The 16164-nt window shown below is 40.2% G+C and overlaps 1 protein-coding gene across 2 annotated transcripts; it reads right to left on the bottom strand.

Annotated features, from left to right (window-relative positions):
• Window positions 1-482: 482 nt before the first annotated feature.
• slc16a3a (solute carrier family 16 member 3a) lies at window positions 483-15044 on the bottom strand. 2 transcript variants are annotated; one of them, XM_044331979.1, is made up of 7 exons: window positions 14035-15044; window positions 7934-8046; window positions 7268-7531; window positions 6669-6812; window positions 4172-4794; window positions 3893-4073; window positions 483-3575 (listed from the first exon to the last, which is right to left on the bottom strand). In XM_044331979.1, exons 3-7 carry the CDS (start codon window positions 7488-7490, stop codon window positions 3172-3174), a joined length of 1575 nt encoding a protein of 524 aa, XP_044187914.1. In that variant the 5' UTR covers window positions 7491-7531; window positions 7934-8046; window positions 14035-15044; the 3' UTR covers window positions 483-3171. The 2 variants fall into 2 exon arrangements, with proteins under 2 accessions (XP_044187914.1, XP_044187917.1); XM_044331982.1 differs by having other exon boundaries at window positions 14278-15044.
• Between the last annotated feature and the right edge of the window lie 1120 nt (window positions 15045-16164).

Below are 16164 nucleotides of genomic sequence, written 5' to 3'. Positions count from 1 at the left end.
AGCAGGTAGTGTACTAGTGTTTTCACTGAAAACATCTACCTTTTGCTGGCGCTGCTGGAAGCAAGGCTGATGAGAGCGGTGAGAGTTAACCCAAACAGTAAGGTTGCAGGCCAGAAAACTAACACAATAAACTGAAAGACTGTATAGCTGTAGGGAATTGCAGAGTTGGGTGATAATCTTTTGTGAATCCTTATAAATTATGCATAGTCATTTTACCCTTTGATGTAGATAAAAACATTGATCGGTGGAGCTTTAAACATATTAACACCAAGTAAGTATGTTAAAGGAGGCCCGATAGCTGGACAGCCTACCAAAACCTGATGTATTGCTGCAAGTAATTATGGTATATCCTGGTCACAATTCCAACAGTATCCTAATATTTTACAACCTGGGTCATTATTTCATGATTTCAGCCACCATTCCACCATCTGATTACATTTTGCTTTTTTTTTTAACTTGTGTGAAACTAAATACAAACCAAGTAGAAAATAAACCAAATTTTCCTTTAATATTCTGTTTCACTGAAACACACATTAATAATACAGACATTACAATACATATAGGCAACATGAGTTTGAGGAAAAAGCAATCTACTGGTCAGTTCAGTTCTATTTTTGCCCTGCTGTTAGCCATGTCTGTCGTCCTTTGGTCCTTAGAAAAATACTGTACTCCACTATTTCTTTCTCATCTTTTCTTTTGTCTACTTGTAGACCACAATGTGACCTTTTGTGACCCAATATATCCTATAATGTATTACAGTAATTTATTATGCATCCCTGTGGGGATGAACCCTTTTCAAATTTATCACCCCATGGGCCCCCCTCTGGTGCCACCTCCAGGACAACTATCACATTTTTAACCTTCTAAAACAAAACTCTAAAAATAACACAATAATCAGTTTATTGCTAGATTCAACTAGCAATTTCATATTTTACAGTGTAATAAATGTTTAACCCCTAGTGGCAGCTAGCCTGGCTTTAAATGTTTACTCATGTTCTTTTGGTAAGGTAACAAGTGCTTTTTGGGGACAAATGCAAATTGTCAACACATAAGCTTGATATCAACATTTAACCACAGTCACATATACAATTAAGTGCTGCTCAAAGTCTGTGGAGTGAAAGTGAAGCAGCGCAAATGAAGCTACCTTCAACCTACAGGTTTTCATTTACTGTATTACAACCTCTAGATTTTAAATATCACACTTCAAATATGCTTTGGTGAAATATCCAAAAGACTGTTAATATCTCCTGCACAGTGATTATAACGATAACAAAGATGTGGAGAATATTTGGGCCTTGCTCATAATCCAATGAAGAATCACAAAGCTATCACAAGACCAGCAACAACCTTCAAACTGCAACACTGACACATGTAGCATCCATTAGCAACCATTTAATACTGATACAATATAAACCACTTTTCACTAAAAACATTTAAGTCTGTTTTAACCGTGAAAGCACAGGCCATGTGGGAAGATGCTTTCTGCTTTGATGATACCAGGTAGTGATGTGAGCTTTTAGCTTTTTGTCAGCAAGCAATAACCATGTTAAGTGTTCTTACTCAAGAAAGCTGCTCTTGACTCTTTCTAACACATTGTAAGAAAAAAGCAACCTTGTGTATTTAAAGGATAAGGGCTGGAACTATCTATAATTTTATTGTGTCAACAAATCCCATGAAAATACGAAACCAACAATGTTGTTAGTGTGTCTCTAAATACTTTCTGACTTCCCTACCCTGTCTGTGGCATTCAAGCCCATTGGTTCCTACAGAAGACGTTTATCTATTAAAATGTACGTATAGTCTTGTTTTTAAAAAAGCTGCGTTATTTCCTAAAACAGCTGGTCACTGTAGTTTTTAGCAAACATTACTCAGACAGAGTATTATTTTCTGCATGGTTTAATATACATGTTTCTTGAATTAAGTGTGTGGACCATAGAATATATAAAGATAGAGGTAGCAAGGTGTGGCGTCACCTGTTGGTTTGCATTGGAGCCAGTTTGAAGCCCAGAGTTGCAGCTCATGGTCGGCGCCATCTTTTCCATCTATAGCCAGGATCTTCAAATAATGAGTGCAGGGTGTTGCCTTCCATGCTTTGGAAACACGCCCCGCTAACTTGGACCCAAACTAATGCTAGCTTACTGACAGAGAGGAGGTAGAGCAGCAGTTGAGCCAAATGTCAACCACAACTGTTAATCAACACCCACATGGCAGAGCTACTATAAATCTTCAAATCTTATTAATGGAGCAATAATTTCCAAAATGACCACCAGCACACTTATTAGAGGCCATGAATTTAGAGACTGAGACTATAATGACTCATTGAAAAAAATGACTATTTCTAGAGAGAAGTTGACGCTTTTGCCAATGATTTTCTGAAGCCAGCATCTAGTGGCCGTCGGTGGCATTGCAGTCTAATATACTTCCGCATTGAATTCTGCCTCTTGCCATGGTAGTTGCTGCTTGGTATGAACCTGTTGCCTCATAGCGACCAAGATAGCTAGAGTGCTAGTACATGTAAGCTAGCAACCCTAGTTAAGTGTTAGTAAGCCTGCTATCTAGCTCAGACAGCCACTGTGATTGACTATTGCTAGTATATTTCCAGTTGGCTAGTGTGTTAGTGATTTGCTTACTGGTAGTTCTTACATTACTGTCACTTGATTCTAGCAGTACCTTTTCATGAGGTGCACAAAGGAACTTCACTGTGCCCCTTTCTGGTGTGCCAGGTCTTTAGTAGGATAAAGTAATTGTTGGCTTTGGTCTTTTCATAGGATTTGTTGGCACAAAGAAAAATAAAGAATATTGCCAGAATGATCCTTTAACTTTATTTGCTGGTGGCTACATACAAATAAAACTCTTGATTTAAACTGTATTCACAAGGCAGTGCTATAATTGTGTTCTTCTATTGTCTACTATTGACCACCACACTTCAACATCTAGTGATAAAATATTGCTGACATACATAACTGTTACTATTTCCTATGGCAGTGACATGGATCAGCCCCCCTGCAAAGGACAAACATGAACACCTGAATTGAACACTGAATAATGGGAAAAGCACTACTATCCAGGGTGCTCATGAACACTTCAAAGTACACTTAATCCTGGGTTATTTAAAAAAAGGAATGACTATAGCCTGCAAGTATAATCTCATCCAGTGTTCTTCATCCTTGCTCATAGGCATGTTTCAGGACTTGTGGCCACCTCACCATTTTGTTGAGGCTCTTTCAAAAACCTTTCCACTTCCTGTGAGCCCACTGTTACACTCTCAGGCCTGACCTCCTCTGCTTTCTCTTTGTCTTTCTCCTCTTCCTCCTTTAACTCCTTCACCGTCTCCTTTTCTTGCTCCTCTCTTGCTCCTTTCTCCTCTTCGTCATTCACCTCTATGGCTTTGCTGCACACCTCCACCTTGGCACTGTCTGTAACTGTGACATTCTCCAGATTGTCTGCTGGCACTGAAGGCTTGTTTCTGATAAAAAGGAAGTTACAAGTAGCCAGAACCACAGCTGAGAGGACCACCTCGCTTCCTGCCAGCAGGAAGACATACATGTAATTCTTGGTGGCATCAAGAAGCCGGCCTGGAAAATAGGAAAGAGACAGAAGGAATCAGATGAAAGGATGAAATGGGAGAACTACACAGAGAGATACAATTAAGTAAAGCTGGTCATCGATGAGATAATGCTAATTTACATGCACAAGTAGAAACTCCTTGATAACGCACAGCCTGCAGCAGTTACAGCAGACTTGTCACAACTAGTCTGTGTCTAAAATTTGGAGTACTAAGGAATGAGAGGTAAACTGGGTGACATGCAGCTATTTGCATGGTTTTTGATCACGTGTCAGGTTGTCAATATTGAACAATACTGTAGATGGAGATGGATCTTTGCTTACTGACCTGCACCAGGTGGCCCCACCAGCACAGCAATAGACTCCATGAGCAGGACCAAGCCAATGGCACTGGAGAACCTCTCAGTACCAACTATTGCCATGAGAACCTCAAACTGCAGTGCACCCACCATGCCGTAGGAGATGCCAAAGAAGATGCAGAAGACCACTAGAGATGTGTAGCTATTAGCCTGGGAACCAATGTGAAATGCACTTTGAAGGGTTTGTTTTAGTTTTATAACAGTGGCTTAAACCTTTTCTTTCCAGTTCAAAAAGAGGATTTACCTACCTGTGATCCGACCAGGTCAGTGATTCCATTGAAGATCAAAGCAAAGCTGAAGAGGTAGACGCAACGAGGCCGCACCCATTTCAGTCCGGCGATCACCCCACATGTGGGCCGTGCAAATATGTCAATGAAGCCCAGGATAGTGAGCAGCAGAGCTGATTTGGTGTCCTCATTCCCCAGTTCCTTAGCATAGCTCACTACAAACACTGGAGGCACAAACAGCCCCAGTACCATGATGGATGCTGCCACGGTGTAGATGACAAAGCCACAGTCTTTGACCACAGAGAAGTCCAACAGTTTGGCTTTGGGCTTCTTCGTCTTCTTCTCTGACCCCTCTGTTCCCTCTTCTTTGTCCTGTTCCAGGACCTTGGCCTTGAGGCTCTTAGGGGCGACCAATGGCTTCATTAGTGCGGCGCACACACAGCAGTTGAGTAGAATGCCACCCAAGATAAGGAAACCTCCTCTCCAGCCATACTGGTACTGGAGGACCTGGCCCAGTGGTGAGAGGCAGCACAGGGCCACAGGGCTTCCTGCAGCTGATAGCCCATTGGCCAGAGGACGCTTCTCACTGAAGTAGCGATTGAGCATAATCAGAGATGGTTGGAAATTCAGGGCTAACCCCAGACCTACAGCAAAGGAAAGAAAGTTTTATATTCTTATACTTTCATTTCCCATCATAAACTTACATTTAATCGTCTAATACTTTCAGATCCATTGTTTTGGTGCCAATGTGGATTTGTAATTTCCCCAAAAGAAGAGGTCAATCTGCCTCTAATGGGCTTATATACACTAGTGTGATGACTGATACTTTGTCTTATTTGTGAGTGATATGCATGATATCAATATGCATAGTTGTAAGTAGGAACTGTTTAGTAAATTCTCCTCATCAGTGCATTTGAGGATGTCTGTATCAATCCTAACTACTCCACACAGTGTTTTTACATTATGTAGGGGGCATACATGTTCATGCTAGGAGTTAAATTGCTCTTTAAAGCCAGGCTGTGCAAGTTTTGCTGTGATAGAAGTCACTGTGGTCACAAGTGACAAATACAGGTAAATGGTAAATGCTAAAAAACAGTGCAATATAGCAGTAGTAGTAGTAGTGAAGACTTGTCAAGTCATAGAAATGACTCAGTAATGTCATTTACTCAACAATATGAAGTTAGCTTACATTAGCTAACACTAGCCACCATAAGTTACCAGACCAAGTAAGGCTATAACGGCGAAAACTTTGACAGTACAATAATAAAGAAAGTGCGCATTTTATTGCTCATGAATTCAACTTTTCCTTTGTAAGAGGAGGACTGCGCTTAGAAAGCAAAGCAGAAAAAGAGCTTCAGGCAAGACCCGCTCACACGTCTGGTTGACACTAGCTAGAATCAAAGTGGATTGTCTGTGGAATCAAAAATTGCATGCTCCTGATTAGTAGAAAAGCATCCTCTACTACCCAAAAATACTTCTTCAGATGACAATCATGCTGTTTGTTGTACTAATAAGCATAACCTTGTCCTCAATAACTCTATGTCTCTGCCAGTAATGTTAGCTAACATTCTTGTAAGGAAAAAAGTCCCAGATTTATGGACTAATTAATTGCATTAATGTCCTTTTACTTGCAATAAATTTTTATTAAAGATTCAATTTTGCGGTCCTTAGACCTTCATCAGGTAAAACTCACTTCTCTTGCCTGTTGACATTTCCTCCTACGCACCTTCCTACAAGAAACTGAAGGTGTGCATGAGCCTTTACAGTTAACATTTGGACGTAATTCATCTACAGTCCCACTGAAACAGCTGGGACAAACCACAAAAACACACAGGCAAGCACGCTGACATTTATAAAAAGGTAATCTAATATAATATCAATGGTTGTTGATGTAGTGCTAATGTTACTTTCAGTCTGCTATCTTTCATGTGGCTATATTTAGGAAAACTAGACTACAATGTCTTTAGTTTTTATTGACTAAAAGTAGACAAAAACATAAATCAGATTACTTAGATATGAGTAAAACTATATACATTTTTGTCAAAAGACTAAGATTCAACTAAATCAACATGGTGCCAAATTAAAAAGGTGCCAAAATTAACACTGTTGGTGACAAAATCCACATTCCTCGCTCCATTCTCAAAAATGCATCAAACTAAGCTACTGTAATATGAGGCTTCAGCAGTCTGAGTTAGCCAAATTGAGTGGATATATTCCAAAGTTACCATCTTTTTCGTACAAAATTCCCTCTGTGTTTCCACTGACTGTTTTTTCTTGCTGAGCTGCACTTTTACACACAAAGTGCTGAAGATTCACATAAGCTTCAGCAGAATTTCTGAATGCATTTTTACACATAAATGAATGTAGGAGAAAAATATTCCAATAATACTCATTTGATAAATGTCAAGTTTTTAAATCATAGGGCTTTAGAGGAATGTATCCTTATATTATGTCACATATTAAGATATATCCTAATGTCAGCTTGCAGGAAATATAAACTTTCAGCAGACAGTCAGACCTGTAATGACCCCCGTAGTGAGGTAGATGTGGATGATGCTGGTGGAGAAGGAGGCCAGGATCATTCCCAGAGAGGCAAACAGGCCTCCCACCATCATCACCGGACGACAGCCAAAGCGGTTCACCAGCACACTGCAGAGAGGACCTGAACACAGTGTAACACACTCAGTCAGGCTGTGTGTGTGTGTCTGGGTAGTTTGGTGCTTTTAGTGTGAGAGACAGCATGTAAATAAGAGAGCTTCAAAGGTTTTGGAGGCTGAGAAGATGAAGTTGATATTGATCTTCTCATCTGACTCGGAATGGCAGCATACAGTAGAGTAGTTGGACCTTTATATTAATATGCTTAATATGCTTATTCTTTTTCTTGCAGTTAGATGAGAAGTTTGAAGAATGTAACAAAATCTGACTACAAGCACCTCTAAAGCGCACTTTATCTCGTTATATCTCAGTCTCCATTGGTTGCCTGGCAGCTGTTCCCAGCCAAGTAATAGTCCTGTACATAACCCCCTTTGTGGACATTAGCTTCACAAAAGTAGTGTCTGCTGTTGTGTCACCTGCTGTATGTGTGTATTGTATGTATGTATACAAGCAGTAGCCTACCTGTGCCATAGAGCATGGCCAGCAGGATGGAGGAGATCCAGGCGGTGTCGCTGTATCCTACCCCAAACTCCCTGATCAGCTCTTTAAAAAAGACACTGACCGCTTTAGGGAAAGCGTAGGAGAAGCCTGTGATGACAAAACAGCCGGCAAGCACCGCCCAGCCCCACCCTCCATCTGGAGCCTTCACCCCCCCTGCACCCACATCCACTGCCACGCCTCCCATGGTGTTCTAGGGCTGTGTCTTAGTGGAGGCAGACAGAGAAGCTGGAGAAAAAATGAAAACAATAACATTGAATTCACATTTGAAACTGCAAATGCATCTAAATCAGTTCTGCACCATGAATACTGGCCATCAGCAACAAGCCACATTTAACATCACTGTTTATCATAACCATTTTCAGATTAACTCTGATACAATTATTACTCTCTGGAATTGCCTGAAACTCTTAAAGCTTTATCTTCATTAGAGCAGAGCAACACCCTCCACTCTTACTGAAAAATAAATATATATATATAATAATAAATAAATAAATAAAATCTCAGACTTTGGCACCCTCTGGCTGAAATATAAAACAGACTAAAACATACATATCTGTGTATAGGGATACACAGAAGTGATTGGTTACTGTGGGACAGGGAGGCTCAGAAAGGTTGTGATATGCACACCTCAGAAATCTTCACAGCCACACATAATGTGTAGCAGCCGTCCTGGCATCAAATACTGCTGATTGGCTGAGCAGAAGAGTGGGATTTTCAGGAGCACCGAGACCAACCTGCGACTGGAAATAAAACAAAGAACATCAGAAAATTAGTCTATCTCTTTATTTCAGATATTCCAATTTTTTAGGTCTGCTAATGGATGGACTTAGTTTCCAGGTTTCTTCTTCAATTCCTTTATATTGCATTCATTTTGTAATACAAAGGGACTTTTTCAGGGAGCAAATGAACATTCGCTAAGCCCCGCCCCACTTATTTGCTGATAAGTGATAACCTTGGTAGCTTTATCACTGGAAATTCATAGAAATTTTTGAAACAGTGGGTCCTTGATTTCAGACAGAGGTATACAAAAGCAAGCTTCATATTTCTAGCCAGTGACAGTCTGCATGCCGAGATAACAATCAATCACTCAGTCAATCAATCTTTATTTATATAGTGCCATATCACAACAGAAGTCATCTCAAGGCACTTTTCACATTGAGCAGGTCAAGACCGTACTCTTTAATTTACAGAGACCCAACAATTCCCCCATGAGCAAGCACTTGGCGACAGCGGTAAGGAAAAACTCCCCTTTAACGGGTAGAAACCTCAAGCAGACCCCGGCTCTTGGTGGGCGGCCATCTGCTTTGACCGGTTGGGTTGAGAGAGAGAAAGAGAGAGGGAAAGGGGGAGGGGGGACAGAAGAAAAACAATCACAACAACAAACAACAACAAGCACAAGCAGCAACAGCCAGGGAAGGATGCCATCAGGACTGTGAAGGACCGCGAAGGTTCGGCCTGGGACTCAGGTTTTTCTGTGAGATGAGAAAGCACAAAAAACTCCGGGGAAGAAGCAAAGTTAGTGACATGCATTGATGTTACATGAATGCATACAGATGGAGAGGAGGAGGAGGAGAGAGGAGCTCAGTGCATCATGGGAAGTCCCCCAGCAGTCTAGGCCTATAGCAGCATAACTAAGGGCTGATCCAAGGCGAGCCTGGTCGGCCCTAACTATAAGCTTTATCAAAAAGGAAAGTTTTAAGCCTACTCTTAAACATAGAGAGGGTGTCTGCACCCCGGACCGAATCCGGTAGATGGTTCCACAGGAGATGAGCCTGATAGCTGAAGGCTCTGCCTCCCATTCTACTTTTAAAGACTGTAGGAACCACCAGTAAGCCTGCATACTGGGAGCGCAGTGTTCTAGTGGGATAATACGGTATTATGAGCTCTTCAAGATATGATGGTGCCTGACCATTAAGGGCTTTGTAAGTTAGGAGAAGGATTTTAAATTCTATTCTAGATTTTACAGGAAGCCAATGTAGTGAAGCTAAAATGGGAGAAATGTGATCTCTTTTTCTAGTTTTAGTCAATACACGTGCAGCTGCATTCTGGACCAGCTGGAGAGTCTTTAGAGACTTGTTAGAGCAGCCTGATAATAATGAATTGCAATAATCCAGCCTAGAAGTAACAAATGCGTGAACTAGTTTTTCTGCATCTTTTAGGGACAGGATGTGCCTGATTTTTGTGATATTATGTAAGTGAAAAAAGGCAGTCCTTGAAATTTGATTTATGTGGGAGTTAAAGGACATATCCTGATCAACAACTGTCCTAGCAGCTGAAGCTAGCCAACTAATCAAGCTAACATTCATGAGTTGGTTGAAAACGTTGTCATCAGCTGATTTTACATCTTTCAACGGACTCATTTTAAAATGGTAAATGGACTATACTTATATAGCGCCTTTCTAGTCCTCCGACCACTTTTTTACACTATGAGTCACATTCACCCATTCACACACATTCATAGGCTGATGGCAGGAGCTACCATGCAAGGTCCCAACCTGCCCATCAGATGGAATCTAATCATACACACACATTCACACACTGATCAGGAGCAATTTAGGGTTCAGTATCTTGCCCAAGGACACATCGACATGCGGACTAGAGGAGCCGGGAATCGAACCGCTGATCTTCCAATTAATGGATGACCCACTCTACCTCCTGAGCCACAGCCACCCCTTAAATATATATTTATGTTAGAGGACAGACTTGTTGCTGACTAGAAACTCGCGTGTTACTGCTCTATTGAAACATGACCCAGCCACACGGAGATTACCATCACTGTTAAGTCTGTATACGTTATCAGGGAAGCCTAGTTAAATTGTTGGTAGTCATTACTAACCTGATGTATATATATTGTATTTCTCATTTGTTTCAGACCACCTACCTGCCTTTGATACATGCCATAATTGAGTCTACTGTACTGCTGTGCTGTAATAGGGATAAATCAGTCACTAAATGGTTAAAGCTCCATCCTGTCTCCAAGCATAAGATCAGACTCTAAAATAATCATTTTTGGCTGTTTAGTTACATAGTTGGCAAGACAGCAGATGCAATCATCAACCTACAATTCATAGATGACTCCCTGTAACTCCTGAGCTTCAGCCACCATTCTAGTTTAGAAAAATCATAAAGCTTTTGTTTTTTACAGATTCTCACAGGGAAAATATTTTGAAAATTGGTCAAAGTTGTGGTATAATGCTTTACTTTCGAGCTACATCCACTAATTCCTCAGTTATGGGACAATGCAGCAGCACAGTCAAATCAACGAAGGAGTTTTTGAGGCAAAACAATGAAATGTTCTTAACTGACCAAGTCTGACACCTGACCTCAATCCAACTGATCACACGTTTTACTGCTGAAGACCAGACTGAAGTCAGAAAGCCCCAGAAGCAATGTGAAGACTGCAGTATAGGTGTGGCAGAGAGTCACCACCGAAGATATCAAGTGTCTGCTGATTTCAGACAGTCACTGACTGCACAACAATCAAATATAGTATATGGCTTTATTACCTTTGTGAGACCTCATTTGGGTCACTCTAAGGTGATAAAGAAGCTTTCTGTCGACTTAAAGATACCTTTTGGAGTTTCTAACCTCTAAAAGCAGTTTTTTTGGCATTAAAATGGCCAAATATGGCCATGGCCAAATATCCAATAATTACTTCATTCAAACACAGATAGTTGCAGTTGCACCCACATACAGATTCCAATATTTCCCCCCATCACCTTCAGTCTTTTGTATTTACAAGCCAGCAGTAAACAGAACAACAAGTGTGATTTACTGATACACTGTATCCTATCATGCTTGGTAATGGGCCAGCACTGTTGTCTGTGATTTATAGCTCCACTGGGTCTCTGCAGCCAGACGTGGCTTTTACCACTACAACTATACATTAGTACCTCAGCCAAGAACACCCGCACATGCAGGCTTATGTGCATAAGATACAGACCTATGAGTTCAAATTTATTAACATCTTAGTTCTCTCTGGATTTCTAAAAATCAAAACAGTGAAGACATCAGCTAATATACAATTTCTTGAAGAGCTAAAGGAACGAGTTTAATGCAGGCTGAGCTCAGGCCAAAACAGCCAAGAATCCAGTGTCTCCAGGTAACATGATCATTTCAAGCCTCACGCTGACGGGAATCAGACGTGACCAGCCTAAAAAAAACTTAGGACCAACAGAGCCTGTGTGTTTCAGTCAGTCCCTGTGGCAATATGCTGCATTATTAAACAGTCATACACAGATTTGAAAAATATCCTGAGTACATTGTTTAGACTGCAACATCTGCCTTCATCAAAATGTCCTCTGAGTCTCCTTGGATGGAGGATAAGTCTTGACGTTACAGCTTGTGCCAAAATCTAACTAATTGATGCTGCTTTGCTTATCAGCAAACAACTCAGGTGCACTCTCTGATTTTAGCAGACAGTAGTTCCCCAAAGTCCTAAAATAAATGTCCAGCCAGCTCAATGTTGACATATAAAAACTTGAGTTGAGTTTGAGTTTTAAAACATCAACAGTGTGCTGGAAATTTGGGGACACTAGTGGGTGCATTAACAAAAATGTACCTTTAGGCCTTGAGGGTAGATTCAACAAGTCCAAAAAGCAGAAAATATTTCAATAACATTTAACTTTTACAAATAATTTATCTGCAATTAAAATCTGTTATTCTGAGGGCCCCTACTGACCCCAGTGTGTTTGCAACTTTTACATGGTCCATTCCTCTACAGGATTATAGGCATATTCTTAAACATTGCCAAAAGCATCTCAGGTCAACTGCACAGCTGCTGTCCTAAAAGCCAGGTCCTCCCATTAAAAGCATAATTCTCTTACCCAGAAGGCTAATATGTAATGTATAATGGACGGTATAATGAGATAATGTTGTATGTTATGTAACTTTACATGCTGCATGACACTGGCTCTGACCCCCAAATGTTAGCTATTCATAGGAACAACAAAAGCACACATCAGCTGGGATTTCAGTGAGGCAGGTTATATTAACAACTGATTAGCTGATTATGTGTGATGTGAAAATTGTATCTTATAATGATAAGCCCACAGAGAATTATCAACCAACTCTGCAGCCCTCCTTCGCTCTATGGAGTATTTTAGCCTCTTTGAGATCATTTGGTTTTCCAGGCTGCAACTTTAATGTTTCAGTTCATTCTCACTGCTCTCATCAACTGTTTCCAGCACCAGCAGGCAGCAAGAAAGCTCTGATAAACATATTGTACACTACCTGTCCACCACCTAACAGCAGACAAAGTTAGCAACTAGCAAGTGAACATGGAGGAGCCATACACAGCTAACAGGAGAGTGAATTTTGGACTTACATTCATCAGGTGTTGATTAACATTGACTTGAATTTAATGCTAATGTTAGTCTGTGTGGGCTTGAAGTGTAAATAAGCAACTGTTAGCTTGTCCTGCTGCCCCCAAGTGGCCAGAGATGAATGAATGCATCTTTAAATGTTTAATGTGAAAACAGTTAAGTGCATTGACAACAACAGAAGAATAATTCAAGGTATTGACACATAAAGTGCTAGTGCTCTGGGACTTAGCAATGGCATAAAGAAAACTGAACGTGTTATAATTCATCATTTTTAAGTTAAAATAATTCAAATTAGTGTATTGGCATGTTACATGACACACACCTTAACCATCCCCCTCCTCATGCCTAAACCAAACGGGTAGTTCCGGGTCTGAAAAGTGAAGCCAATGCAGAAGTGCCTTAAACCTGTATCTCTTTAATGGCCATCAGGGAACGACTCCACTGGCTCCAAAAAGAAGTCTGATTGTGTAGAAGTCTATGAGAAAATGACCCTACTTCTCACTTTATTTATTACCTTAGTAAACAGTTTCCTATGATTTCCCTATGATGTTCATTTTGTTAATTATGGCCCCATTTAATTTAAATTTGATGATAAAGCAGGGTATGCTTTAGGGCGTGGCTACATTGTGACTGACAGGTCGCCATTACAGCAACAACGTTGGTTAGGTAACATAACCAAGGTGTAACCCCAGATTCAGAGTATAGGCGTAGTTGTCACTATTTCAGTGTGTTTTCAGGTCATGAAAGTTAATTGTAACAGTTTGGTTGCCTAAAAAAGTCTTGCTCAGTGTTTGGTTGTACTAAAATACCCTCTAAGGAATCGAATGTTCAGTTTTTCCCAGTAAGTACATTTTGTTTTAATGGTTTTAAGCCTGTTTTTCACTAGTGAAAATTAGCATTAGCATTATCAAAGTTAACCACAGACCATGTCCAATTATGGTCACTTCTCATCACCTCTGGCTCCAAAAATCCAAGATGGCAACGGTCAAAATGCCAAACTACATGGCTACGTCCATTATTTTTATACGATCTATGGCCTAATCCTAACTAAGTGGGCGTGTTGTGTAGTAAAATGGGTGTGTCATGTAGATACTGGAGTTCACAATGTTGGGTATATACATCTGTATAAACAAATCAAATTGATATTTTTAATTTAAGAAAGGTTATTAATAATTATAGTGATAATAATTTCATATCTATCACTTCAGTGTCATGCCCTTCACATGAAAATGTTTTCAACTTTTTTCCATTTAGTTCTCTCTGAGTAAATTACTCTATATTGTATAAATAGAAATTTCGAGTTTCAATACTATCACAAACAAATCCCGAGTTGTTCAGTGTTAAGTAACGTCACTCCACACATCATCCCTGCATGAAAATACAGTATTTAATGAGGAGTCTAACCTGTTCTGTCTGGATGTCGCTGCATGCCTCAACTCTTGTCACGACATGTACCACTGGCTTGCATCGCGCGAGAAAACGTGCATCACAAATGACGAAATATGGTCCCAAATAGCCAATAAAAGGGTGTCACTGGGAGTGTGACAGACGCCTCCCTCTGCTTCACTCACACCAGTCCCACACCACAGACATGCGTATGTAGGCTATATAAGAAGAGAGAGCGGCCCAGACTGCTGAGCTTCTTACCGGGTGATGCTGAGAGCTGACCCTCCTCCTGCCTCCTGACTCCTGCCTCAGCACCGGAGCCGCGTTTCTCCCTGCACGTCTGCCTGCAGAGCGGCTGTCCCCGTGCTGCTGGGTCCTAATGCCCCCACTTCACAGGCCTCCCACTCTGCTATTTTGGGCGTTTTGTTTATTTGAACAATGTAGGGACTGGTTCGCTCTCTCTCTTAGGTCTGGGGATTTATCCAAATAAGTGCTTATAACAAGATTAAGATCAAGGACAATTGGGAGCCTAAAATACTGGGATGCAGTATCTTTGATTAAAGACCAGACAGCATAGATCCCAATTGCACAAAGTGGCTTGACAGACATAAACAGGAATGGTCAAAATCGAATTAGCTATTATAGTTACTAGGACGGGTCAAGCTCCAAAAATGCCAAAGCATACACTTCCCATAATGCAACTCAATTATGTCTTTCATTAAATCCTCCCTGCTTCATAAATGTCCAAAACTTTCTCAATACTATGCATGTGGTTTGTAACGCAGGCTTTCTGATTTCAATTTGTAGTCTCCTAGCCCAAGCTAAGCCCTGATGACATCATCATGTTGTTTTCACAGACTTGTCAGAAAACAATATAGTACAGTTTACATGAAGTGATCTTGATGTGTAAAACCAGTAAAGTTCCCTTTAAAAAAACTGGGTTTTATTGTTTTTATTAGTGAAACAACCTGTCTGGCAAACTTGTTTAGCTAGTTTCTTATCACTCAACTTAAAGGACAGTTTTTCAAGTCTGTCTTAAAACAACAGTCAGGTGCCCAAATGAACACTGAAATAGGTTTGTTTTAAGACAGACTTGAAAAATTATGAACCTATCCTTTAACCTAGAAAAGCAAATTCAGATTGGACATAATCCTTTCCTTTTCAATAAAAATGTTTTTATAATAGTTTTTATAATGTTTTTTTTTTTTTTTTTTAGCTATGTTTGCACTCAACATACACCTGCTGTATTTAAAAAATATATCAAACAGATGTCAAAGTTAAATAATAACCATGGGCACAATGGGTTACAGATTTTGACCTTTTAAAAAACACACAAAATATTCTCAGAAATTATTCTTGCCACAGAGCATGAACTGTTTGGCCACATGGGGGCAGTAGAACAGGCTTAAAACACAATTTATATTATCATCTTACAAAGTTGTTGTGACTAATATGCTAGCAAACAATTATTTATTTACACTTCCAGGGAGGAAAGGATTTTGGTGTTCAGCTGCTAAACGCTAAACTATGTATGTTCACAAACTAGTCGCTAACTGTCTAGTGCTGGGCCGGTACATCATCACTGAGACTGAACCATAAAACCAAAACAATGAGCTGAAAGATGCTAAAATGCAGTTGGGTAATAATTATCAGTGGGTTTATCATGCCTTTCACATGATGCATTGTTGATATAAAAATACTGATTGACTGCAGCTTTAAGAACCAGAGAGATTCACGCTTTGGGGTATGTTTGCTTGATTGAAAGGTGTCTTCTTGTATTACAGTCAGCTGGAGGTGTGTTGCGCTCTTTCATGTAATGCTCTGATGGACAGAGTGTTCATAATAAGGGGATAAATAAACTGCTGTGCTGTTGCTGTGGGGAAGAGACTGTGGTTTGCTGACGTCAACACTCCACTTCCTGTCCCACTTTAACCCTGGACAGAAAGCTTGTGTTTTTGTGTGTAAATTGTCTCTCACTCACACTATAAAGTCACCCCAGCATTTATCTAGTCATTTCCCCCTGGAATTATCCTCCAGATGGCTTGTGTGAACGTGGATGCTCACATGTTTTTCTTTTAGTGATATACAAAGAAATTTTCTTCATGTATAGAACTATAAGCCAAATAAATCAATTCCATTTTTTTCATT

The sequence above is a fragment of the Thunnus albacares genome, chromosome 17, assembly GCF_914725855.1.
Source record: "Thunnus albacares chromosome 17, fThuAlb1.1, whole genome shotgun sequence".
In the NCBI taxonomy this organism is placed as follows: Eukaryota; Metazoa; Chordata; class Actinopteri; order Scombriformes; family Scombridae; genus Thunnus; species Thunnus albacares.
This window is presented reverse-complemented; position numbering and strand designations above follow the sequence as displayed.

What these genes read in the sequence shown, in the direction of transcription:
- slc16a3a (XM_044331979.1), bottom strand. Translation starts at nt 7,490, where the DNA reads ATGGGAGGCGTGGCAGTGGATGTGGGTGCAGGGGGGGTGAAGGCTCCA. An exon ending in CACTACGGGGGTCATTACAG is followed by an intron (nt 4,795 to 6,668) that starts GTCTGACTGTCT and finishes CCTTTGCTGTAG; the next exon opens with GTCTGGGGTTAGCCCTGAAT. An exon ending in GGTGGGGCCACCTGGTGCAG is followed by an intron (nt 3,576 to 3,892) that starts GTCAGTAAGCAA and finishes CCTATTTTCCAG; the next exon opens with GCCGGCTTCTTGATGCCACC.